The sequence below is a fragment of the Atractosteus spatula genome, chromosome 6, assembly GCF_055471065.1.
Source record: "Atractosteus spatula isolate fAtrSpa1 chromosome 6, fAtrSpa1.hap1, whole genome shotgun sequence".
NCBI lineage: Eukaryota > Metazoa > Chordata > Actinopteri > Semionotiformes > Lepisosteidae > Atractosteus > Atractosteus spatula.
In genome coordinates, this window is record NC_142711.1 from 12,461,993 (window position 1) to 12,488,589 (window position 26,597).

The 26,597-nt window shown below is 35.3% G+C and overlaps 1 protein-coding gene across 1 annotated transcript in view; it reads left to right on the plus strand.

Moving 5' to 3' along the window:
• rb1cc1 (RB1-inducible coiled-coil 1) overlaps positions 1-26,597 on the plus strand; it is a 72,337-nt gene that overhangs the window by 20,146 nt on the left and 25,594 nt on the right. The window contains exons 8-15 of the mRNA XM_088918914.1: positions 1,620-1,790; positions 15,276-15,460; positions 18,204-18,390; positions 18,495-18,576; positions 18,796-18,860; positions 20,672-20,775; positions 21,272-21,398; positions 23,598-25,528. Of these exons, the coding sequence (XP_088775040.1) occupies positions 1,620-1,790; positions 15,276-15,460; positions 18,204-18,390; positions 18,495-18,576; positions 18,796-18,860; positions 20,672-20,775; positions 21,272-21,398; positions 23,598-25,528 (2,852 nt within the window). The remainder of the gene's footprint in view (positions 1-1,619; positions 1,791-15,275; positions 15,461-18,203; positions 18,391-18,494; positions 18,577-18,795; positions 18,861-20,671; positions 20,776-21,271; positions 21,399-23,597; positions 25,529-26,597) is intronic.

Genomic DNA, 26,597 nt, shown 5'->3' on the forward strand with positions numbered 1-26,597 from the left:
CAAAACAGCTCGAGCTCAGTGAGGTTGGATGGAGAGCGTTTGTGAACAGCAGTTTTCAGCTCTTTCCACAGATTCTCGATTGGATTCAGGTCTGGACTTTGACTTGGCCATTCAAACACCTGGATACGTTTATTTGTGAACCATTCCTTTGTAGATTTTGCTGTATGTTTGGGATCATTGTCTTGTTGGAAGAGAAATCTCCGTCCCAGTTTCAGGTCTTTTGCAGACTCCAACAGGTTTTCATCCAGAATGGTCCTGTATTTGGCTGCATCCATCTTCCCCTCAATTTTAACCATCTTCCCTGTCCCTGCTGAAGAAAAGCAGGCCCAAACCATGATGCTGCCTCCACCATGTTTGACAGTGGGGATGGTGTGTTGAGGGTGATGAGCTGTGTTGCTTTTACGCCAAACATATCGTTTTGCATTGTGGCCAAAAAGTTCGATTTTGGTTTCATCTGACCAGAGCACCTTCTTCCACATGTTTGGGGTGTCTCCCAGGTGGCTTGTGGCAAACTTTAGACGAGACTTTTTATGGATATCTTTGAGAAATGGCTTTCTTCTTGCCACTCTTCCATAAAGGCCAGATTTGTGCAGTGTAAGACTGATTGTTGTCCTATGGACAGACTCTCCCACCTCAGCTGTAGTTCTCTGCAGTTCATCCAGAGTGATCATGGGCCTCTTGGCTGCATCTCTGATCAGTCTTCTCCTTGTCTGAGCTGAAAGTTTAGAGGGACGGCCAGGTCTTGGTAGATTTGCAGTGGTCTGATACTCCTTCCATTTCAAGATGATCACTTGCACAGTGCTCCTTGGGATGTTTGAAGCTTGGGAAATCTTTTTGTATCCAAATCCGGCTTTAAACTTCTCCACAACAGTATTACGGACCTGCCTGGTGTGTTCCTTGGTCTTCATGATGCTCTCTGCGCTTTCAACAGAACCTTGAGACTATCACAGAGCAGGTGCATTTATACAGAGACTTGATTACACACAGGTGGATTCTATTTATCACCATCAGTCATTTAGGACAACATTGGATCATTCAGAGATCCTCGCTGAACTTCTGGAGTGAGTTTGCTGCACTGAAAGTAAAGGGGCCGAATAATTTTGCACGCCCCACTTTTCATTTTTTTATTAGTTAAAAAAGTTTCAAAAATCCAATAGATTTCGTTCCACTTCACAATTGTGTCCCACTTGTTGGTGATTCTTCACATAAAATAAAAAAATTATATCTTTATGTTTGAAGCCTGAAATGTGGCAAAAGGTTGAAAAGTTCAAGGGGGCCGAATACTTTCGCAAGGCACTGTATTACAACAAATGAAGTATTGTTGTAGATTAACTTATTCCTTGTGGAAAACAAGATGTATTTTGTACAGATGAATCAATCAAATGAATCAATGCCTAACAACAGGCTTTCTAATCTCTCAATCATATGTCAATGGCTACATTTTTGGCAGATATTAAACAAAGAAATAATTATATGCATCTTGGGAAAACAGATGTAAGGGTGTACTTAGTAGAGCAGTGTTACTGTTATTAAAAGGATTTCCTTGTTATTTACATTTAAATTGTAAAATGTGATGAAATGCTGAAACTTTTTTATGGCTTGTTTTCTTTGTTTTTCAGCTTGATCCAAGAATCATTCAACCCTTTTTGGCAGAATGTCGAGACACTATTTCCAAATTGGATAATCAAAATATGAAGGCCATTAAAGGCCTTGAAGACAGATTATACGCTCTAGACCAGATGATTGCAAGCTGTAAGAAGCTGGTAAATGAACAGAAGGAACTTGCTCAGGTAAACCTAAAAGAATTTTGATGTTATTTAAAATAATGTGCAGCTTTGGAAGCTGTTTTTTTATTGAATAGATTCCAAGACAGCATTCTTTAGGACCCCCGAATGCAGGGCCTTGCCAAGACACTAGAACAGTTCTCACATTTTGTTGCTTTAAATCTTGTGGTCATGACACTTTACAGTAGCCTAGACGTACTCCATAGATTCAAGGCATAAAACAACAAGAACTAGATAATTGTTATGAGAGAAAAATGGAAAAACCATGATAGCATAAGTATTCAAGCCCTTTGTGGCGGTATAGCTCAGTTAATCTGATAATGCACAAAATTACCTCAACAAGCAATCCAGTTAGTTGAGTGGATTCTCTTTATAATCGGTAATAGTGGTTCTCATGATTTCAGAATAAAAATACCTGTTTCTGTGAGGGTCGTTGGTCAGGTATTGAATTCCACATAAAGACTGAACCGTGAAGGAGCTTTGAAAAGAAGTCAGGGTTTTGGTCATTAGAAAGTGTAGATCAGGAGAAGGGTACAGAAATACTAAAGTCTCTGAAAATCCCCGTGAGCACAGTCCATCATCAAGAAATGGAAGGTGCCTTGTGCCATCCAGACACAGCCTAGACCAGGTCATTCTTCCAAGTGAGTAACTAGACAAAGAGAACACTGGTAAGGGATGCCACTGTAAGGGCAACAGAAACTTTGAAAGATCTAATGCTTGAGATGAGAGAAAATGAGCATCAGTTAACCATATCTCAGTGATTTCAGAAAGCTAAACTGTATGGTAGAGTGCAAATCTATCTCAAATCCCACAAGTGGTTTTAATGTAAACATTTAAATGAGATACTTTAAACATGTGGCAAAAGATTTTGTGGTCAGATAAGACAGAATTGCAAAGTGTTACATCTCACACAAAACATCTCACATATCAGGCACAGTGCATTACCCAGTCAGCACTACCCCTGCAATCAAGCATGATGGAGGCCGTATCTTGCTAGGGGACTGCTTCTCCTAAGCAGGCACTGGAAAATTTGTTAGGACTGAATGAAAACTGAATGGAACAAAGTTTGGACAAATAGAGGGAAACCTGTTTCAGTCTGCTAACAATAATCCAAATGCAGGATAATGGTCCAAAGAGCAAGGCCAAAGCTATAACGAAGTGGTTTAACAATAAGAAAGTAATCCGTAAGCAACTTGAGAGAGCAAATACGCCAAAAAAAATTGTACAAGGTTAGTGTGTAAAATTGTTAGAAATTTGACATCCTGGTACGGAGTCCAAGATCTGAAAAGGCTTGAGACTGTAATTGCTACCAAAGTTACTTCCATGAAATACTGAGTTAATGGGCTCAGTGTTGAATATTTATGCAGTCAGTATATTTCCATTTTTTCTTTTTTCTTTTTGCTGACATTTACTCAAACTTATCTTATTGTTAAAAACGTTTTTATTTTGAACTTTCACGTTTTTAATAAAATATTCATTTAAAAAAATGTGTATGCATCATTTTGGGATTGCACAGAATAGGACATTATAGGGAGGGTCTTAATTGTTTTGCAAATCCCACAAGAGCATATTTTTTCATCAAACATTTTTCAGAGCTCAGGGTAGCTATAGTGTGTTGTTCTCATATCTGATGCAGGAAGTGCTTGTACCGTGCATCTGGTGATCTAGAAAGCAATTTCAAAAGCAGCAATTTAGTGCATTTAACATACTTGAGAGCTTTAAGAACTACATGTCATTTATAGTACACCAAATTGCTGGCTAGATCTTATATAAAAAAGAATATTTTATTCTTTATAATGAATCTATATCTTAGAATGTATCTAAGAGTCTGAAAGTATAATCTATAATGCTTTGCAGATGTACACAATACTTAGGTCTGATGGCATAAACAACATATTCAGCAGTTTACAAGAATCATGGTGCATTTTCAGTATAAAACATGACAGTCAAAATGATTTTTTTTCAAAATTGGTATTGGGTATGCTAATCCAAGCAGATTAAAAGCATTGACAGTAATAACAAACTGTATCAGCCACTGGATAGGATTTTGTTGAATATTCTGCCAAAACAAACTGGTAATGGTAAACCCTTTCCTTGGTTTTCTTGAATTTTTGTCATTGTAATCCTTGCTTTGTGTGGTGGTGTTTCCTGTGGCTTCTATATTGATACTTACAGATTGTTTTACAGGAATAAAAAGTACTATCTCTGTGACGTCTTCAATGTATATGCTGTTGAGAAAGGTTGTCCTCACTCTGCACCAAAGGCATTTTTGTTGTGAAAGAGGTTCCTTTCCACAGTAGGCATAAGCAATGTGAACATCTGTATAAGAGTAACCAGAAAGCCTGTACGCATATGTTCTTTCAAGGATAAATCCAGATTCACTGGTGAACAAAATACCCCTTTTTCTGCTGTCACCCTGTGTTTGTTCGTAGACTACAGAAAACTGCAGTTCTGTCTGTCAGTTGTACCTGTGAATGCAATTCTCTTCAGGCACCAAGCTACTGTTATTCTGCTTGAATTTGTAGTACTATAACTATTGCTTTCTGATACCACAGTTGTTTCAGATGAACAGGATTATAATGGGTCAGCGTAGGGACTTTCTACCTCCCAGGACACAGCCTGTTCCCTACAGAGTTGGTTTTATAGAACTAGTCTACTGATTGCTGGAACAGAATATCAGCAATAATATTAATTACTTAAGCAGGCCATGGTCATATCTGTATTCTTGCATTAATATAGTTTAGAATGGCTGTTTTTTTAGGGATTCTTAGTAAACTCATGGTAGTTTTAACTCATCTAATGTACAAAATACTGAACAGTTGTATTGTTAAGAAGTATTTTCTTCTTACAAAGAACAATACTACTCAACAAAACTTTTTTCTAACTATTTAAACTGTACATAACTTTTGGCCTTATGGAAAAACTCTCATCCAAGTGACAGTCATTTCTTAATATTTTTTTATGAAGATACTATGATCAATTTTATTTTACCCATATTTTTAAATTGTACGAAGAGAATGACTTATTAACCTTTTACTTCGGTTGTTGGATAGGTCCTCAACAGAAAGACTCCCATCAGTGTTGTTCTATTGGTTTTGCCTCCTCTCAGGCCATCAGTGTAGCTTAGCTGTGTTTCTTCAACTCTGTCCTTCATGTCATTGGTGACTTTTCACACTTAATTTCCCCCTGTGGGTTCTAGTCAAGAGCACCTTTATGTTTGCTACCCTGGGGTCTTCTCAGTGTGTGCTTCACCCATCTCCATTTTCTTCTTTTGATCTTACTTTGTTCTTTCCTGTAATTCATCATTTGACACCTTATCAGACCATCTGATCTTCATGATCTGCTTGAAGCACTTAACCCAAAATGTTGCTGCCTGAATGTCACTGCTTTTGTTGTTCTCCAAGTCTCTGATCTACACTGCTGCATGAGAATTGTAAAGTTGAAGCTTTGTATTCTGTTTCAGTCTTGGAACTTCATACTTGTAGCAATGTGGCATGTGCATCCTGGGCCCTCTTTGTTCTGGGAATTCCATTTGTTTATTCCCACATTCATCTATGTTATCAATGCTGGTATTGAATTCCACCCTCCTTAATCTTATCCTCCAAGACACTGTCTGCTTGTTTTTTTTTCTCATGAGCCTGAATTGAATTATTTAAATTTTTCCAAAAACATAAATCAAGCACAAAACAATACACCCCGCATCCATGGGATTCTACCAAATGACTTTTGAAATAATGGAGACACAATCTGAGCAGTAGAGAGTTTCATATGATTAAGGTTGAGAGAGGACATAGTCCTGCAGTGTTTGGAGAGGAAATACATAGGTTCCTAATGCAGTGGCAGAATCTTAAGTGCAATGAGTCTAGGCAACCAGATGCCTTTTGGCAGCTTAGAGAGGCCAGAACCAAATGATTTAGTAAGATTACATGGTGAAAGCAAAGAAAATCCTTGTTAAGAGTAGTTGACGAAGGTAACTTTCCAAAACTTCCAAAAGTCAAATCTGGAATTCTGAAAACAGGGTGCCCACATCACCCCATGGACAGTGTGTACATAAGGGCTTTGGGACATATTCTGCATAGTAGCTTCTTTCAGGGGTCAAACACTCTGAGAGGAAAAGTGAATCATTTAATGACTGAGTTTTGGAAGCTGACTTTTTATTGTTCTTGGTTTTTTTTTCATCTCTAATTTTAAATCTCTTCCAAATACTCACAGCTGCTAAAGGTTTGTATGAAGCCTCTAGCAAAAAAAAAACATAACCAGAATAAGCCTTCCCTTAATATCCAGTACATTACTCACAGGGTGTGTAGACCGCCTAGTCCCTTAGGAGTGCCATAGCCGTGCATTGCAGAATGGAGGAATAAAGCTCATATCGAGTCCTTTCAAGTCCTAGAACAAAAGAAAAGATCATCCAGAATGTGAATCCCTTTATTTCTCAAAATGGATAACAGAAAGGGAAATCGCCTATAGCTAATGATTATAGAACATTAGAGAGTAGGAATACCATTATTTTAGATTTTGTGGGTCTCTGCACTAGATGCCAAAACATAATTAAGTGGATCATTATGGGTGCAAAATTTAATGTACAATGTTTGTGGGTTGCACCATATTAAATTATTTGTTAATGTTTACTTGGAGACCCCTGCTTTCTTCAGTTGGGCACAAAGATGCGAGATTCTCAGGATTAAATCACACAGTGAACACAAAGGAATAGATATAGTGTTTAATAAAGAAATAAACAGAAATTCCCTCCCTGTACACACTACGTTTTCATAATTTATCATAAACCGTTACTTCCCTTTCTCAAATCAATTTAGAAAGAAATTCTGGAATGTGGTGTAACTCAGTGGGGAAGAAAGAAGGATCATTGAAGATAAAGTTGTTTTCTCTGATAGCATGTAAAGAGTAAATCTCCGTACTAACATGTCTGAACTGTTTGCAATAATTTGGTTAGAATGATGTGCTGCCTGAAAGTACCCGCTTCTTTAAATTCAAGTTTAATTTCATGGATTTTTTTTCTAATTCCTCATTTTTGTTATTTTTAAATAAAATGCAGTTGAAAAGTCAGTCTTTGAGTTTGTCCCCATCATCCTGAATGACACAGCAGCATGAAAATCAATCAGAAAAATGATGGAAAGTGGCAAACATATATAATAATAAATGTATCAAAACTCTAAACATATTAATAAACATTGCCCTGCAGGAATAACAATGTGATTTAAATGCAAAAAATGTAACACCTGATTTTGGTGAGCTTTATTCTGATGGGATTTGTGGAATGACCAGAGGATTGAGAAAGCTGACAGTTTCAAGTTAAAATAGCCAGCCAGGCATTTTTTAACAGTTGCGAAATCTAGCAGCTGTCATAGCCTATAGTGATTATTTCAGACTCTGTTAAACCAGTGAGCCACAGCAAGAACACGCAGACTCCATACACACAAATGCATGAACCAGCTTTTACAATTAGTACACATCCATTTAAAATGGAGAAAGGAAAGAGTTTGTTCTTCCTGTAGTTTCCCCTAGGTGGTGCAACCTCCTCTTCCCAGTGTCCTTTTAAATCCAGAAAATTTAAAACAGGTTTGTTTTGTCCCTTTTTTCCTCAAGGGATTAACTGGAATGTGGTTTCTGTATAGCCAGGGTCAATCCTGTTTTCATGCATCGAAACAATTCACCTTATCCTTCAGAAGAATATGAGCGTCCCTTTTGAGAAATCACTTCCTCAGGAGCACCTTCACCCCTGACTAAAAAGTCCACTTTTTTTTTTAACTTTTCAGCACCAAATTAACCTCTACTTGTTGCTGTATGTTTTATGATTGCAGTATATGGCCCCATCATCCACAATATTTCAGGCACTGTTTCTTTAGCTGGACCTTTGTCAAGAAAGTATGAACCTTTTATACAGTTTTATTTCTTTAATGAAAAATAATTTATAATAACAAAAAACAGGCAGTGCTTTAATATCAATTAAAATGTTTTTTTTTAATTTGTCAGACTTTATAAAGTCAATAAAAATTATCTATAGAGAAACAATGAAAATATAGTATGTGTTTCAAATTTGTAGGATAATGGTGGAAAATGATAGACTGCATGGATTACTTTTACATTGAGATACTTGTTCTTTTTTGCATCATTTCACATCACACCACAACTCATTATATATATTCCTCTTTTCTGTTAATGTATTTATGCAGTAATAAACATTTACTGTTGTATCTGTAAAATCTAAATAATCTTTAATGAGACCATCATACAAATGAACATACAGTGGTGTGAAAAAGTGTTTGCCCCTTTCCTGATTTCTTATTTTTTTTGCATGTTTGTCACACTGAAATGTTTCAGATCATCAAACAAATTGAAATATTAGACAAAGATAACACAAGTAAACACAAAATGCAGTTTTTAAATGAAGGTTTTTATTATTAAGGGAAAAAAAATCCAAACCTACATGGCCCTGTGTGAAAATGTGATTGCCCCCCCTGTTAAAACATAAATCAACTGTGGTTTATCACATCTTTGGAAAGCTGAACTTTTTGGAAGGTGTGTGTCCCATTACTGGCGTAAAAGTAACACAGCATTTCAGAAAAGGAACATCATACCAACAGTAAAATATGGTGGTGGTAGTGTGATGGTCTGGGGCTGTTTTGCTGCTTCAGGACCTGGAAGACTTGCTGTGGTAAATGGAACCATGAATTCTGCTGTCTACCAAAAAATCCTGAAGGACAATGTCCGGCCATCTGTTCGTGACCTCAAGCTGAAGCGCACTTGGGTTCTGCAGCAGGACAATGATCCAAAACACACCAGCAAGTCGACCTCTGAATGGCTTAAGAAAAACAAAATGAAGCCTTAGTCAAAGTCCTGACCTGAATCCGATTGAGATGTTGTGGCATGACCTTAAAAAAGCGGTTAAGGCTTGAAAACCCTCCAATGTGGCTGAATTACAACAATTCTGCAAAGATGAGTGGGCCAAAATTCCTCCACAGCGCTGTAAAAGACTCATTGCCAGTTATTGCAAACGCTTGATTGCAGTTGTTGCTGCTAAGGGTGGCCCAACCAGTTATTAGGTTTAGGGGGCAATCACTTTTTCACACAGGGACATGTAGGTTTGGGTTTTTTTTTCCCCTTAATAATAAAAACCTTCAGTTAAAAACTGCATTTTGTGTTTACTTGTGTTATCTTTGTCTAATATTTCAATTTGTTTGATGATCTGAAACATTTCAGTGTGACAAACATGCAAAAAAATAAGAAATCAGGAAGGGGGCAAACACTTTTTCACACCACTGTATAGTCTAAAATGTTTAATAGAGTAGTTAGGTAAAAAAGTCAAAAGGAAGCAAATTAAAACAGTTTAAGATTGTACCTAAGAAATTGAGGGGTGTTTTTTGTAGACCATTAATGAGGATATGTCAGCACATGCTATGATTGACAGCTATACCCAAAGAGTGAAGAATTGCAAAAGTAACACTATTGTAACATAAAATTAGGACAGAGGTTAACGAGGAAGCTGTACACCAGTCTAAACTTATTTGTAAAACTATGGAGATGTCGCACCAATTGGCAAGATTTAAAGGAAAAAGTACAGGTTAATTCCATGCTGAAAAGTACAAAGAAAGATGAGAAAAATATTTTTATTTATGTATTCTTTTTCTTACTTTCTACTTTTAAGCATGAAATTATAGAAGTGATATATTTACAAAATAGCATTTTAAGAAGCAGTACATTTGGATTTAGACAATTTCTTGTGTTTGAGCACCATACCACAAAAATAATGTACATAGAAATACACAAAAATACAGTTGGGAAATGAGCAACATTAATGATTCCCGGTCTCAGTGAATGTTATATATAAGCAGGCTAAAGGAGATAAATCCCTTTTAAGCCTGCAGTAAATGAGTTTAACAAGAGAGTTTGATCTAAGTTTTTAAAATATTAAGGGTGTAATTGGGGTGAAATCATGGGACATCTTAAGGCTCAGCAGTGAAATTACATTTGAATCCCAAAACTGTTCAAGATCATTTGATTATCAATAACTTACAAAGCACTTTTTCTGGGGAAATCTGTGTTTTTGCTTCCAGGATTGCCTCCAGAGGGAGCACATGCTCTGGTGATATATTCACCGTTACATTATACAGTTTTACATCATTAGCTAATCACATATTTTGCAGAAATGACAGTCCAGGCTTTGTAAACCGATCCCTTTGTAAGCTGCCCCGGCGGTATTTTCCTCAGTATTCCTTTAGGTTGTCTGCTGTTTGCTTGAATGCTTCTCATAAAAACACATTCTTCACTGCCTTTTTGTTTTCAATTGGTATCTATCCAGCATGCCATATCCATCATAGTGTTGCATAACGGATAGATACAAACAGAACACATCTTGAAATATTAAATTTTTCAATTGTTTGATATTCCAAGCAATGAACTCTGTCAAGTAGCACATTTGTGCTATTTAAAAACAAGACCACTCTATCCATTTACCTTTCCATGTGTCACTGATGTGTCACTCCTGGTTTTTAACACGTACATACTTGGTCATTGTTTAAACTGTTTTGTAAAGCCTTAAAAATAATTTGTGAGCTAAACTGTTAAAACTGTTTTTTTTTTCTTTCCAGCAATGGAATAATGAATTGTAGAAAGATAACACATCGCTGACTGCTGTTCAGACATATCATGTATATTTTACAATATATACCAAGTGAAACTGTTGTATGCTGTTTCAGACACGCATATAGCTGTTTAAGAATGGGTCAGGTGTTTAACACTAGAAAAACAAGTCTATCAAAAAGAAAATTTAGTGCACAACTGCTTCAGTCATCTGTGTACCAGGCAAAGTAAGGGAAATCAAAATTGTGGTAGAAGCCTCGATCTGCAGGACATGTGGCATGTGTAGACATGCAATATAATTGAAGAGTGTTTTAGAATTAAAGAATCAGAAGTTTTATTTAAAAAATCAGTATATTCATTTCATATCTGCATGTTAGGATGTTTTACTAAAAGCAACAGGATTTCATTGTATAGACACAACCACTTGGTGTAGTTCCTCCACACGTACATTCCTGAAATGTTAGTGGCACCTCTATGCAGAGCTTGCTTGTGTTCCCAGTGTTCTGGTTTTGAGTAATTCTTCCAGTTTCCTCTCACCTGCAGAAGATATGTAGGTTAGGATTGATCAACAAAATTGAACCATTTAAAGGTTTGTTCCCTGGCTTCCATTAAGAATGAGTTTGATCCTCCACCCTCATTTCTCTGCCCTGGCGGAAGTATCTCTAGGACTTCTCAGCAGTACACTTGGATTCAAGTGTATTGGATCTATACAGTACATATGTATCTTATCATCATATTTAAAGATATGTCTCTCTATGTAGAGAGAGCAAAGTATGTGATTTTACATATTAAAGCTAAATACAAATCTAATACTTAACGCAAAGGTTTCATTTTAATGTTTTATAGAATCTGCCACATTTATACAGTTACATCTTGTGCTTTTTTATGGTGGTTTTTCAAGTTGTGTTTTTAATAGTCAAAAATAATATAATTCAAAGATTTATCAGATTTCTGTTTCCATTCACATTGATTAAATCATATTTTTTAATTCAGAGATAATGAGGTATCATGGTATAAATGTATGTTATCTTGTTATGAATACCAACATAATGTTCTTTTATGTTTAGACCCGAAGAAGGCTCCACAGCCGAAGCATTGCGTTTTCTTTCTTCTCTTTTCAGCATGGAATAAACCTATTGCTTCTTCCTTAGCAATGTTTTTAGAATGTTACATGGCACAGATTATTTAACTGAGGGTGAAAATGTGTGTCTTCTGTTACTTTATTAAAGACATGAGCATTGCACAGTGGAACATATTATTATTTGACTGCTAGTGGAAATGAATACTGCTGTAGTCTTTTACTTGGCTACATGCCCTGTAAATGGAAGTCTTGCTTATGGTCCCAACTGCTGAGTTAATGTTCTTTGTATGGTTTTATTTTAGACATGCAAGATTTAAATATTTTTTTGAAAATCTCAACTGATGTCCCTTGGAGCTGTCATTTCACTTCCTCATAAACCACAGGGCTTTTGAAATTTTAGGTTTACTCTGTGAAGAATGCCATATGTCTCTTTTATATATTAGGTCTGTTTAGTATAGTGCATTTTAAGCAGAATTTCAAGTTCATGTACATGAAGCATCTGTAGCAGGGCTAGGCAACTTTCAGAAGGTGCTGACCAAGAGTTAGCTTATGCTATTGTTTTAAGGATTTGCATGCCATTGATACTTTTTCTAATTTCAACAATACCCTTAATTACATTTTGATTAATAAAAATATTAAAATATAATAATATCTAAAATTAATAAATGAAGATGCAGATCTTACTATTTAGTGTGGTGTATTACCTTACTGAGTTCTTCAGTCTCAGTGTCATAGCTTGACACTTCCAGCAGTACAAGACTCTGGGTGTTCAGTTGTTAGCTGGGTATGGGAAGTACAGAGAAAGTACCTGTTTCCAGAGGTAAGTTTATCCATTTGCCAAGAGTAGTTAAAGTGCTACTTTCTTCAAGTAGTCAAATATCACTGGCAGGGACTTTAAACAGGTTATGATAGTGATGCTGTGATTGCATTCAGTAGCCTCTGTAATTCAATTAGCAGAATTTCAAAATCCTTAACACTCATTGAAATGTCAAAAAATCTCTGTGTCGCTGGTAATTTCATTCATGTGTAGTGATGTCAGATAGAAACAGTAGATTTACAACCCATTTTTAATCTTGCAGTTCATGGTAGTTTTTTTCTTGCAAAAAGATCTTGATTGTATCTTTGAAGTGTTTAGTGTGATTTGTCTAAAAATGTCATTGATGACATATATTTGATGGATGAGAAACGGCACGGTCTTCATGTTGAATGTACCTATATCTGTCTCTACATAAGCGCTAAATGAGCAAACATCTAACTTTGCTTTCATATCGACTGCCATTTTGTCCAAAATGTTTGACTTTACACTTAATTGTGAAAAATATTATCAGTGGCACGGCAAGAATTGCACGGTTTCCTGCGATAACACTAGGCTAGCTCTGCTCAAAATAATGCAGTAAATAAACCAAGTGAATTGTTTTTATATGCCAATTGCATATAAAATTTGATTTGCATGTTGTAGAGGTTTACAGAACAGATGAATAGTTTTATAGTTTTACACTTTAATTTCTTAGAATGTTTATTACACATGTTGCTTTCGTTGCACACGCCACTGAAAATCCCTTTTTGTACCTATAACTGCATGTGTGTCATAGATTGCCGACCTCTGGTCGATAGAATATTAATATAGTATTGTGTTTAAAAAAAATCTGATTTATAACTGCAACAAAATGACAAACATATCAAAAAGGTATGTTTTTGTGTTGTAAGACCTCTGGGATTTTACTGAACAAACATAAGGGTAAATTAGTTATGCCAATTGACATTAATCATCACTTGGGATGATCAACAAGGGAGATACTATAAAAGTCACAGCTGGTACTGTGTGTGGCCACAGCAAGAAGCAATTCAAGCTGGCTGCAACGCGTGCTTTGTACAGTGATGCTCATGTTGTCTTGTCTTGGGATTCTGTCCCATTCTTCTTCTAAAGCATAGACTTGCCTGTTTACTGACATCTGAGGCCTAGATGCCACTTGTCGCACAGATGTTTAACAGGGCTCAAGTCTGGCATGTAGGGCAGTGAAGTCCCGGGACGCAATCAGTATCACACTGTGTAGTCTGGCTGTCCTCGAGCTATAAATAAAGTTAGGTAGCAACTTGGTAGTCTTTCTCTTAACTTGTATTGGTTCAATATAAGAATTTTAAATGTTAAAAAACATCCAAATGCATTTTCTTCATGAACATCTAGAATCTGCACACTGTAGTTTGTTTATTAGTGATTTAAATTTTTAAAAATAAAAATCTGCTTTTAGTGCAAAGATTTTATCTCTGTGTCTTTACCAGACCTGTTGTACTGTCTTTTTTTTTTTGGTAAATTAAGCCTAGAAAACCAGGCCCCTTCCACTGAGGGCACTGATGAAATGGTTGGCTCCTAGAGTGACTGTTCCAGCACTTGAGGTGTTTGCTGTGGGTGTTTGTCTATGAACTTTAATTTTGCACATTAGAAGCCACAGAACAGGTAGCCAGGTGCCCCTCTCTACACCAATAAAATGTAATAGCTATTTTTTGTACTGCAAAATACAGACTGTCAAAATTAACTGTTGGCTTTAAACAAAATAGCTAGAATTGTAGTGGAAAATCTCCATAGAATTGTTTCTGTGTAAAGGAAAACATTGAATGGAATGAATTTTGAAATGAACAATTCAAAATGTCTGAAACAGTTGCACAGCAGTGTATATATTTTAATACGTAATGTTTGTGTTATTTTATGTACTTTCCTTTTTACTCTTGGTGTTATATTCTGGCAATAATAAAGATACATTTCTTCTCTGGCTGTAAAATATTGTACACCTACAAAGAAGATCAAAGATTTATGATGTTTGTCTACTTGGCGAACATTTTATACATAATATTCCACTTGTTCTACGCAGGAAAAATATGTTTGCATTGCCAAGAATTTAGTGTTAACCTTGTGTCATTTAGTGTAAACTTGTCTAGAACTGACAACTAAACTTTGTATGAAACTGACTAAACAGTGTAAGAGCATAAAGAATTAAAGGAAGCCATTCAGCCCAACCTGTTGGGTTTTTACCAGATAATTAATTTGAGGATTTCATCAACCCTTTTCTTCAAAACAGCCAGCTTTAACAGAATTTTGAGACTGTTGAAAGCTGTAGAGATTATACAATACTTGAATTTAAATTTGGTGGCTTACCACACACTTCCAGGCCGGTTTCTTTTAGTTACTGTTATTAATTTACCTTGAATTTTACATTTTTTCCACAACGGTTATTTAAATATTATTTTACTAAGGGTCACATTAAATTTAACTGAAAGATTATCCTTTTCTCCAGAAACAACGCAGTTCCTCTCTGAGGAATTCTTAAAACCCATGTTTTCTTAAAACTTTCAGATCTGATTTCATTTCCATTTTTCTAGTTATGTGTTTGGTTTTCCCCTGGTTTATAGACTTTTCTAGTAGGTATGTTGATCTTTGCTCACTGCATGCTTATATAGTCCTTAATCACCATATAAAGAATAGAAGACAGATTACAGGCTGCATTTTTTCTACATTTACAATGCAGGACTGCAAGGAGCTCAACCACTACTTAATGCATAGTGTTTGGCCCAAATGCATTTCTACCTTTTCCTGATCAAACAGAGTTTTACATCTGCCCAAAAAAGGTTTGATCTTTGGAAGTTATGATGTGTTTTAATACAAGGATTTAGGATTAATACAAACCAAGACTGTTATTGCAGTAGTATTCAGTATGCTTTTGCTATTCGGTTATATCAATAATTAGAATTACATTCAATTACTGTTGCTGCCAATTACCTCACTATCCCCAATTGTCATATCTGTGTTTATTATTTAGGGATTTTTAGCTAATCAGAAGAGGGCTGAAAACCTGAAGGACACCTCAGTGCTGCCTGACCTTTGTTTGAGTCATGCAAACCAATTGATGATAATGTTGACCAATCACAGGAAACTATTGGACATAAAGCAGAAATGCACCACTGCCAAACAGGAGCTTACAAACAATCTACAAGTGAGACTGAAGTAAGTATGTGTATTTTACTAGATAGTGAAATATTGCACAGGAGAGATGGTATGTTTTAACTGTACTTTTGCAGTTAAACTCACAGGAAGCCAAACCCTCTGAAATAGTTTTATAGAGTTGCACAATATGCTAACAATGCACAAATCAGTATTTTATTTGGACAAGAAAGGAAGACAGATTTGAATTCATATATGTTTATCTGAAGGATGAACCATAAGTTCCATTCTAGTAACAGCACTTGCTGGTGATTTCTGGATTTCCAAAGATTTTTCATTATTATTGTTGTATTTTTCATTATCATTATTGTTAGGTCCACATGTGGTAGAAAGGAATCAGCTGATGCCAAGTACTAAATTCATAGAGGGAAAAATGAGTAAATAACAACAGATGAACACGTGCTATGTAATGCTGTGAAAATCTTAGAAGAAGCACAATTTGTAGGATAGTTCTTGACTACTGAATATCCATTTCTTAAATTAATTTAAATTTGAATTGTATTGCCTCTAAAAAGATAACAAGGCTTTCTATACAAATGATTTTATAATATATAAATTATTTTTTATAATATATAATAGAATATATTGTAAATATTTGCTGGTTAATATGAGTCATATTATTTTTGCAAAAACTGTCAGAAATCATTTTTTTTTCTCTTTAAATCGAAGGTCTGTATCTGTCATTTGCTCACCTGCTTTCAACAATACATGCACCTTGTGTTATATTTTTTTGGCAATTTTTCAAAGTTCAAGTTTAGCTTCATTTGTAATAAAAGAGCTGCTGGGACAGGCTTTCTGTCTGTTATATAAGAAGCAGCACACATGGTTTGCCTGTAATCCACTGCTGTGCTACCTTTATAAGTTGAAGTTGCATTTTGTCCAACAAGTGCTTTATTCTAATGCCAAAAGGGATACAGCAGTAATCCATTGCATTTCTTAGCATCTCCTTTTGTTTTTTGGAATTTAATAGGACTTGCATTTTTTTGTTATAATTTTCAATCAGTTAACATACTACACCTTTTTAAAACGCATGTAAATGCCAACCCATTTTTCATTGTGTCCCCAAAAATCTAATGATTTTGTATATTGTTCATCATTTACAGTCATTTACTTTGTAATTATAGTATCATAATGTTATTAGAATTAAAACATTTGTGAACAAAAGTTTGGGAACTACTGGCATAAGGAACATATGTAACCATGATTGCTAAGAAGAGGGTACATTTTAAAGAGAAATGTTCATGGTCAAATATTTCCAAAACATATTTTCAGAAGGTTGTTAAATTTTCATAAACAATCATCATTTATGTTGATTGTGCTTCTCTCAGTGTAATTGAGACAAATTACAAATATGTGGGATTGCACATAGTAATCCTAACTTATGTGCAGTTTCCCAACATTTGTTGACTATATAAGTGTTTTAAAACATTAGTTTTTTTTGGCCAAATTGAAGTGGACATTATGGCGCAACAGACTGGATTGAATCTTTTCTGAAAGCTTATGGTATTTTCTTCGGCAAACCAAAAATTGGCTTGGTTTCTACTTACTTGACAGGTACAGCAGTGATTTGAGAGGTAAAAAGAAATTTTTTCCCTCTTTTAAGCAGTCAAAAGAGAAACAAAGAAAGATGAGGTTTTCAACTTTGAGTCTTTTCATAGCAGAACAGTCAGAAATTATGGATGAATAAAATAAAGTTTCCAATTCACCTACTCTGGTCCTAGTTAAAATGTATTTAGGAACAAAATAAGCAGATAAGCTATAGTATAAATACATAAGAGTATTGGACAGGTTTATATAATCACATCACTGATAGCAAAACCTTTTTTCTTGGATAAGGAAAAATAAACATAGTTTTTATACTTCTGTAAAAACATTATTAAGTTTCACTTTTCTCTCTATCCTATGTTTAGATGTCTATAATTGATGAACATACCTGATCGTCCAGGCACTCTCTTTAATGCAAAATATGTAACTGTTTTCCATTTGGGTAATAATTAGAAATACACTTTAAAATATGGACATACTAAAATAAGTAAATCTAAGTTTTTTGGATAGGAGTGTAGGACCTCTGTTATAGGACTCTCTGATGCCCTTAAATTAACTCAATTTAAGCTGTCCTGCATTTGTACACAACCCAAAAAAATCTCAAAGAGTGTTATGTCTAAGAATTCTAAAAGAGATACAGACCATGTCGGTACTACAAACTGAAAAACTTCAGTTATCTACAATTGTCTATTTTTTACAAACTGAAAAACGAATTTTCTCACGAAATACCATCACTTTAGAAAAGGAAGTCATTAATTCATAATTTATCATATATTCTTTCCTTGGAACCAGGAATTCAGTTACATTTAACTTCTTTGAGTAACCTTCAGTACCACATGGTTATGAAAAGTTTAGGGTTATTTAAGGTCAGGAATGAATAAAAATGTTACATCGGTAGACAGTATTATGCCATTCTCAAAAGTTACATGCCATGGAACTAACAGGAAGACCCCTTTTTATTTTGAATATTTGTAAGGACGGTTAACTTTAATTGAGACGTAATTCCGTTTTGGAGTATGGAAAAAATGCTGTCCCTTTTTTATCATAAAAAAAAACTAAATACAGAGTTCTGACACAGACTTCTAATAGAAAACTATTGGGGGTAATTTCTGACATAGACTGTATGTCAACAAATACCCCAGTATTGGCTGTTTTGCCACAGTGAAGACAGCACATCATGTTTTTCCATGTGTATCCGCAGGTGGTGTTGCTATGTTATGCTTCATGCAGATCAGGATGGGGAAAAGCTGCAGGCCTTACTCCGTCTCTTAACAGAACTGCTAGAGAGAGTCCGAGTCGTAGAGGCTCTCAGCACTGTCCCCCAGATGTATTGTTTGGCTGTTGTGGAGGTTGTAAGGCGGAAGATTTTTATTAAACACTACAGAGAGGTTTGAGCTACTACACTTGTTTTTTTTATTATTTCTGCATGTTTCAATTTAGTGTTGCTTGATTGTGCATGTAATTACTAATTACATTTTTTTCATATTTTCAGTGGGCCAATGCTCTAGTAAAGGATGGAAAGCAGCTGTATGAGGCAGAAAAACTTAAAAGGGAAACCTTTGGGAAATTGTTCAGTAAGTACAACTTCCTAGTTTTTTTAGTTTCTAATTTTCAAAATATCTCATTTTAGTTCTGATTTTTTTAATGATTCATTTAATGTTCATTTCCTTAAATTTACTTTTCATATAAATGGTCTTCTGTTTTTAGCTTGGAGTGTCCTAAAAGAGGATTAAGACGTTTTTAAATAATTATATAATATTAGTGAGTTTTATATTGTATATTATATATTTCAGGAAAATCATTTCTCAGAAATCGTTTGTTTCGAGGACTTGACTCTTGGCCTCCTTCATCTTTTTGTGTAAGTATGTATTACTTGTTTGTAGTTTAATAAAAAGTAGTAAAAGTATATTTACGCTCTAATTACTTTGATTACATTTGAAGCCAATGCACACTTAGCTAAACACTGGCTGTAGCACACTTTTTTCCACCCTGTTTGTGCTGACTTATATTTAAGTTGTATGTTATGTAACTTTCTTGTTGTTAATGCTGCTGTTTCGTGTTTGTTTTGGTGTCTTCTTTATCTCTTTGAATTGGAGCATACATGCAAATAGGCATTTCATTGCACTTGTACATATGACAAATAAACTGAACTGAGGACGAAGGAATCATATACCCAGTGAAACTACCTCAGCGGGATTCTGAACATGTTTAAATTTTATGTGTTCCTGTATTTTTTCAGGATTGTTAAAAGCAGCTGTGCAATCTAATCACAACTGGAAAGCTGCCTTAAATGGCATTCCACCAGGGTTGTCGCTGGCAGTGTGAGGTCATGTCAGCCTGTTCTTGAAAAAAGGCAAACTGTGTATTAGATTGCTCTTTCTACATGCTGTTAAACCTAGACTTGAAGCTATTGGAAAAGGCTCTAAGTGTATACACACAATCAAGTGTCATCAAGTACTTCACGATCACACAGACCTTTTGAAGGGCCAGTTTGCTTTTAGAAGCATACAATGCCTCTTCCATCTTTCCATTTCTTGATCTGTGCATTTTTTAGGATCTGAGTCTTGCTTCTTGGTTTACACTCTGCTGAGGCCTTTGCAGCTAAAGGCTCTGTATATAAAGTCATGATTAACCCTCTCACACAGTGACCGACCTGGTTGTTTCAACCTAGCCTCTTTAGCCTAGTCTCTCATCCTTCTTATTGTATTTGAAAGCAGTCACCTCCCTGTTACCCTTATATGTAGAGAAGACATAAAGTAGATGAGGTGGATGGTGGTCCTGAATGGGACACAATCTGAGATAACACTTTCTTTTCCTCTTAAAACTCCGCACACTGAATAATCATTTTAAATTGGACCATAAAATGGACCATATTGACATATCATAATATCCATCCATCTTTCCATCCATTTCTAACCCACATTATCCAGTACAGGGTCACAGGGGAGCTGGAGCCTGTCCCAGGAAGTAAAAGGCCCAAGGCAGGATACATCCTTGATGGGACACCAGTCCATTGCAGGGCACACACAGACACAAGCATATACATTCACACTAGGACCAATCTTCCCAGAAGCCAAATAACTAATCAGTGTGTCTTGGACTGTGGGATGAAACTGGAGCTCGCAGAAGAAATCCACACTAACACAGGGATAACAAACAGACTCGATGTAGATAACATCCCAGGTCCAGAGTTGAACCCAGTGCCCCAGCACAGCAAGGCACCAATGCTAACTACTGCACCAGCGTGCTCTGTGTTATAGACGCACTGAAGGTTTACTTGGAATCAGTTTAATCATCAGTTGTCTGTAACAGAATGTTTTTGGTTGTATGCGACTTATATTTTCTCAAATTGGACTGATTTGATGGTGCCCCTGTACCCTTGACTGCTTCTTTTCAATAATGTGTCACGAGTTAGTTTCTTTTGTTTTCTGGCTTGACTACTACCAAAAATTATGTTTTTCAAGGTGGGCTGGGGGTTGAGATACTTGGTTGCAGTTATTTAAAAAAATGTCCTTAACAGTAGGAGCATGGATTACATTTTCCTATGACAGGACAGTCAATTATTTTCATCTGCATCAAAAATAAATTTTAATTACCCTAGTTCCTCTTTTAATCTCTTTTTTGTGAGTTCAGATTCTATTTTTAATTTTGTGATTTTGTTTTCTTTAGACACGCAAGCCTCGTAAGTTTGACTTTGAACTTCCTGATATATCCTTAAATGATCTACAGTTTCTGAAGTCCTGTTGTCCTGCAGAGGTTCAGCCTTTCCTCAGGTACAAAATGCATTAATGTAGAACTACCCAAATAGGATAATTTTGCTTTTTAAATTATTTTTACATATACTGAAGTCAGTGACAGTTTGTATTTTGTATAATGCTTTGTAAGCTATTCAGATCATTCCTGTAGTGTCCCATTTACAAAGTGGTGCATACACATTTTTAAGGTTAAAATTGTAATTAATGCTGAAAAGATGATGACATCCAAGAGTAAGATACATTACAGTAAATTCAAGCAAAAACTCAGTTTTCAGTATGTGTAAGTATTCTGACTTGTGTGGCAGGAATTCATAATTTTACATACTGGCCCTTTCTTCATACTTTTGCAAGGCACTGTAAGGAAACATGAATTGATCATATTAATTAATCTTTACTGATTGAATTGTTAATTATATTGTTGCTATTCATTTTAGCAAAATTCTAAAATTGGGTGTAACCAGATTTGTAGAAATAAGTGTTTAATGCATAAATAAGAAATGTTTTGGTATTTCAGGGTTCCAACACTGTGTGACTTTGAGCCTTTACATCAGCATGTTCAGATTCTTCACCAGCTGGTGAAAGCTGCTCAGAGTGTGGATGAAATGTCTCAGACCATTACTGACTTGCTGAGTGAACAAAAGGTACCAAATACTTCATCTTAAACTGTTTATACAGCTGACTGTGAAATCTATATAAATGTTACATTTACAGCACTTTTTGTCTGACAGTTTTGTGAACTTGCTTCTGGGGAAATGTAATTAGTAGCATAAAGTATCTTTCCCTTTACTAGCTTAATTCTTAAGATTAATTCAGAAGTGGCCCGTAGATAGAAGTGGGACTGATGGTGATTAGAAACTTTCCTTTGTGTATCAAACAGAATTGTTAAATAAATCGATAGTACATTTTCCGGCTAACAGCATCTTGAGTATCATAGTTTTTCAAGTGTTTTTTTTACATATGTGAATATATTATAGAAGATCCTTGCCTGTGGTAGTGTGGTTTAGAAGACTTCTGCATATGTAAAGTCCAAACTTTGATGTTAATGTAAGGCTTGTGAAGATACAAAATGAAACAAACTTTCAAAGAAAACGACACAGACGCAGCCTGGATGTATTTACAATGACAAATGTGAGAATCCCACATTCCAATCCAATTAATTACAATTAAACAAGGATACAGCTGTATTCTGCAGTCATTAATTCCATGCTGAAAAGCTTTAAAAACGTTTTGAGTATGGAATTAATCTGTTACGTGTTACTTTGAAGCTTGCAAGCTAAAAAAGTCCCCCACTCCAGGGTATTTACAAACCGAACGCTTGAGGCAGTCTTCATCGCAGCCTCTAGTGGTGGTTCCAACTGAATGGGGCTACAGGATTATTCAGACATTTGTGTTTCACCAGTGCAATACTAAAATTGATCCAGGGATCTCATCCAGCCATTTCTTGAAGGAAGCGAGGGTATTGGCTTCAACAACATAGCTTAGTAACTTGTTACAGACCCCCACTAACCTCTGTGTAAAAAAAAAAGTGCCTACTGTTTTTTTGCCTTAAAGAAGTCTGTTGACTTGACTTTGTGGATTTCAAACACTTGAATCAGGCGCCTTGTAGTTTTTAAATCTATTGTTCGATCATCTGTTTAACACTATCAATGTTTAGTTCTTTTAGCCTTAACTTTGGCCTAAATTGTCCAAAGTGGTCCTAATGCGGATATGGTGATTAATATGAGTTGTCTCTTTATACCGGCAAAAGGTCTCACGTCTTTATACTGAAACAATTCACACGACTGAAGGATACATTGGAAAACAGGAAAATATCCCCCTTTTTACTGTTGTTGGTTTCACATTAAAGCATGGATTTGTAAAGCTCAATACTTTGTGTGGAACTTCATATAAACACTCTAACATTATTGGTACTTGGATAAAATGATGCATCTATGTAACTATTAAAAAAATGCATAATTTTTTAATTGAAAAACCATTCTTTATGTATTAATATTTTTTTTATTATTTGTATTGAAGATATGTGGTATGTATATCTAATCATTAAATTGCATATTTATTTTTAAAAATAAATTTCAAAGAACTTTAGAGCATAAAGGTGCAGTTCTTTATGACCATTGTTATATTAGTTTCCACAGAGCATTTGTGATTGAAAGCTGTTTCTTTTCCCTTCCCATCATTACATTATATTTGACCTGAGCTTTCTGTGATGGATTAAAAATTACATTGGAGAATGTAAAAAAATCACTTTAATAGTGATGCAGTATTTCTGCCACACAGCAAAAACATTTACATACACAGGAGGCATTTTTAAGGACATTTTTGTCTTCCCACTTCATTCTGGCCTTGTACATGTGAAATCCACTTTAGCCTTGTAATGATGATGAGAACTTTTTTTCTTTTAAATAGCCTCATATAGCTTCCACTTTTTTTATTTCAAAGCTGCTGTGCACAAATAATAATTTATTAATAATTCAGTTTATTTTGATTTTATCTTTCTTTGATGCAGTCCAGGGTTAATTAAATTTATCATTGCAATGAAATGTTTCAAAATTGCATTATGATAAGAAACTGGGCTCTCAGGAGTGTGAATATTCATGTTGAAAGGTTTAGTAAATAGTTAAGCAAGGTTTGATATAAGCGCATATAGAATGGGATACATTTTATAGATGTAAATATTTTGGAATTAAATGTTTGCATAATGTTTGAATATGTGTTTTATTTGTATGTTTTAAAGGTTTGGTTCTGCCATTTTGAGGAATATTTGTATTTTTGTAATGAAACTAGTTAAAATTTTTTAATTTGTACTTAATGTTTGTTTTTTTTCATAAATATTCCATCAGGCATCTAACAGCCAGGGGGCTCAAAGATCCACTACAATACCAAGGTCTGAAAGTGCAACCGGAACTATTTCTACCTCTTCCAAAACACCAACATCACTTAGTCTTCAGGGTCCCCTCTGTCAGCCTCTGAATCTGCCAGCTCCATTAGAGGATTTATCTCCAGACAGCATTGATGCCCATACATTTGATTTTGAGACTATTGGACATCCAAACATGGATCCAGTTTTGAAACAAGAATCTCTAGACTTGGACTCTTTAGCAGAGAGCCCTGAATCAGATTTTATGTCTGCAGTTAACGAGTTTGTCATTGAAGAGAACCCTGCTTCCCCCACTGCTATCAGTGATCCAACAAGTCCTGAAATGATGGTGGAATCTCTTTATTCATCTGTTATTAATGCAATTGATAGCAAACGTATTCAGGATACAACAACATTGGAAAAAGAGAACTCAAGAATTGCAATGTTAAAAGTATGCATAGAAAAATATAGATTAGCTGCTGAGGAGTCCCAGTGTAATTTGAGAAGCATCAAGGAAGATCTTTGCCATTTCCGTGGTCTGGTTCAGAAAGAGCAACGAGATTTCAGCTATGCTTTAAAATCTGTGTCAGCAGAAATACAAAACATCATTGTCAGTATTAGGTATTCCCTCGAGGAGGACTTAAAACAACAGCATCAGCAGGAATTGCAACTTCTCAAAACAGATTATGAAAAAGAAATTCAAAATCTTAGAGACGTATCAGAAGTGAACCAGAACATTCTAAAAGACCTGAAAAAGGATTTGCTCGGCCTTGAAGAAACCATACAACATAAAGAAAACGAAATATCTTTGTTAAAAGAGGAAAAGGACAGGTTTGTAAAATCTGAAAGCTGTCAAAAACAAAAATTATGTGATTTGGAGCAAAACATTTTGGCGCAAAATAATGAAATACAGTCCCTCTTGCAGTCCAGAGAATCACTAGCAGATCAGTTAGAACATCTTCACTTTGAGATTGAACGTAGTCAACAAAAAATGAAGCTTGAACTTGAAAGCCTGGAACAGTCTCACCTCAAGGATCTGGCGGAAAGGCTTCAGGCAAAGCATGGTGAGGACATGGATACTTTAAAAAATGAGCATCAGGTAGAACGTGATGCTTTGATTAAAGAAAACATGGCAAAGCTAGATGAACTACTAGAGGTCCATAGGACAGAGTTGAGAGCACGCGAAAGTCATCTGAAGGAACTTGAACTTAGAATTTCTGAACTCTCAGATATGAGGTGTAAGTTGGAAGTTGAAATGGCACTTAAGGAAGCGGAAACAGAAGAAATAAAGTTACTGTATGAAGAAAGCAAATCTCACCAAGAGGAAACTATAAATTCCAGAGTTAAAATGGAGACCAACGCTCTGAGAAAAGAGATTGGTGATCTAAAACAGCAACTTCAAACTAAGAATGATGAATATGAGGTCGGAATTGCAGAGTTGAGAACTCTAATGAGGATCGAAAAAGATCACTGTATCTCTGAGCTTGTAGACAGACATGAAGAGGAGACCACTTTACTTCACAGTGAACTTTCATCTGTTCGACAGAAAGCACTTGATACTGAGAAAGCCCTTACACAGCAAGTACAGCAAATCCAGAGTGATCTGGAGAATCATCTTGCAGCTCACAAAAAAGAGACCGAAGAAAATGAAAGAGCCTTTCAGGAGCAACAGCAGCAATTAAAGACAATAATCTGCCAACTGCAGGCAGAAAATGAACTTCTTTCAAACAGTCTAGCACAAGTGAAACAGACTGTTATCCAAAGTATGGATAAAGAAAAAGAAGAAGCAGTTAAAGCTGCCTTATCCGAAGCCACTAAAGAGTTTGAACATCGCAAGGGGTTAATTGAAGAGCAACTTTTAGAAAGAGTAAAACAGCTTGAAAATCAGCTAAAAGAAAAAAGTTTTGGTGCACGGTAAGTGATGACGGTTTTAAAAGGATATTGTTATCTGTTAGGAAATTTCAAGTGGGAATTCACAACATGCAGAATAAAGTGTAACATCCTTGTTACTCTATTCATATTGCTTAGACTGTCAGTATCTGTGTTCTTCTACCTAGTGTTGAAATGTTGGTCTTTATAAATGTTACAGCTAGGAAGTTATTCAATGGAAGTATTCACCATTTTGCCTTTTTGCACAGGTTCTGAAAATTGAAAAACGTCATTGCAATTATGTATTCCATAGTTTTTTTTAATTTTAGAAGACATCCTTTATTACTTTTGCAGTCTTCTAATAATGATATTGTATTTGCTGGTCATTACTATTTATATTTTTTTATTAGAATTTTCTCTAAGAAAAAATATTGTAATTCAGAAATTTAATTAAAACATTCAATTTTATGTGTATATGAGAGTAGTGATAAAAATGTATATGATTTTAGAAATACAGTACAGCCTTTCATTGCCATAGAAGTAGGAACCAACTCTTCTGGATGAATATGGCTGATCAATACATTTCCAAACAGCAGGTATATTGCTCAGTGCAATACACTATGCAAATTCAAAATACAGTAGTATTTTGTAGTGGTACATTTCAAGATACATTTAATTAAAACTGATTAAAAATATTTTTAATACAGGGGTAGAACTTTTAAAAAATACACTACACGTGCTACAGGAACTTTAGTAGTATGACACTGTAAGGAACCACTGATGTGAGGTGGCATGCACGTTAGAAATATCAGATTAAATAAAAGAAATCATTCACCACTACATACACAGCTTTTTTATAATTCTTATAATAATTTTTTATAATTCTTTTAATGTTGTAGACGAGTTATAACTTTTACTTAGTATGCACAAATTGTTCCTAGTGCTTCATTTTCTAGATGTGGAACTTTATTGTATTTTTTTTTTCTGCCAAGAGAAACAAAGTTATTGTTCCTGTGGAAATACTTTCACTCGGCATCGCTCAATTGATTTGATATGTGGCTGATGATTGGTGTACAGTGTCATTGATGTTCTTTTAGTGCAGTTTCATTTTGGA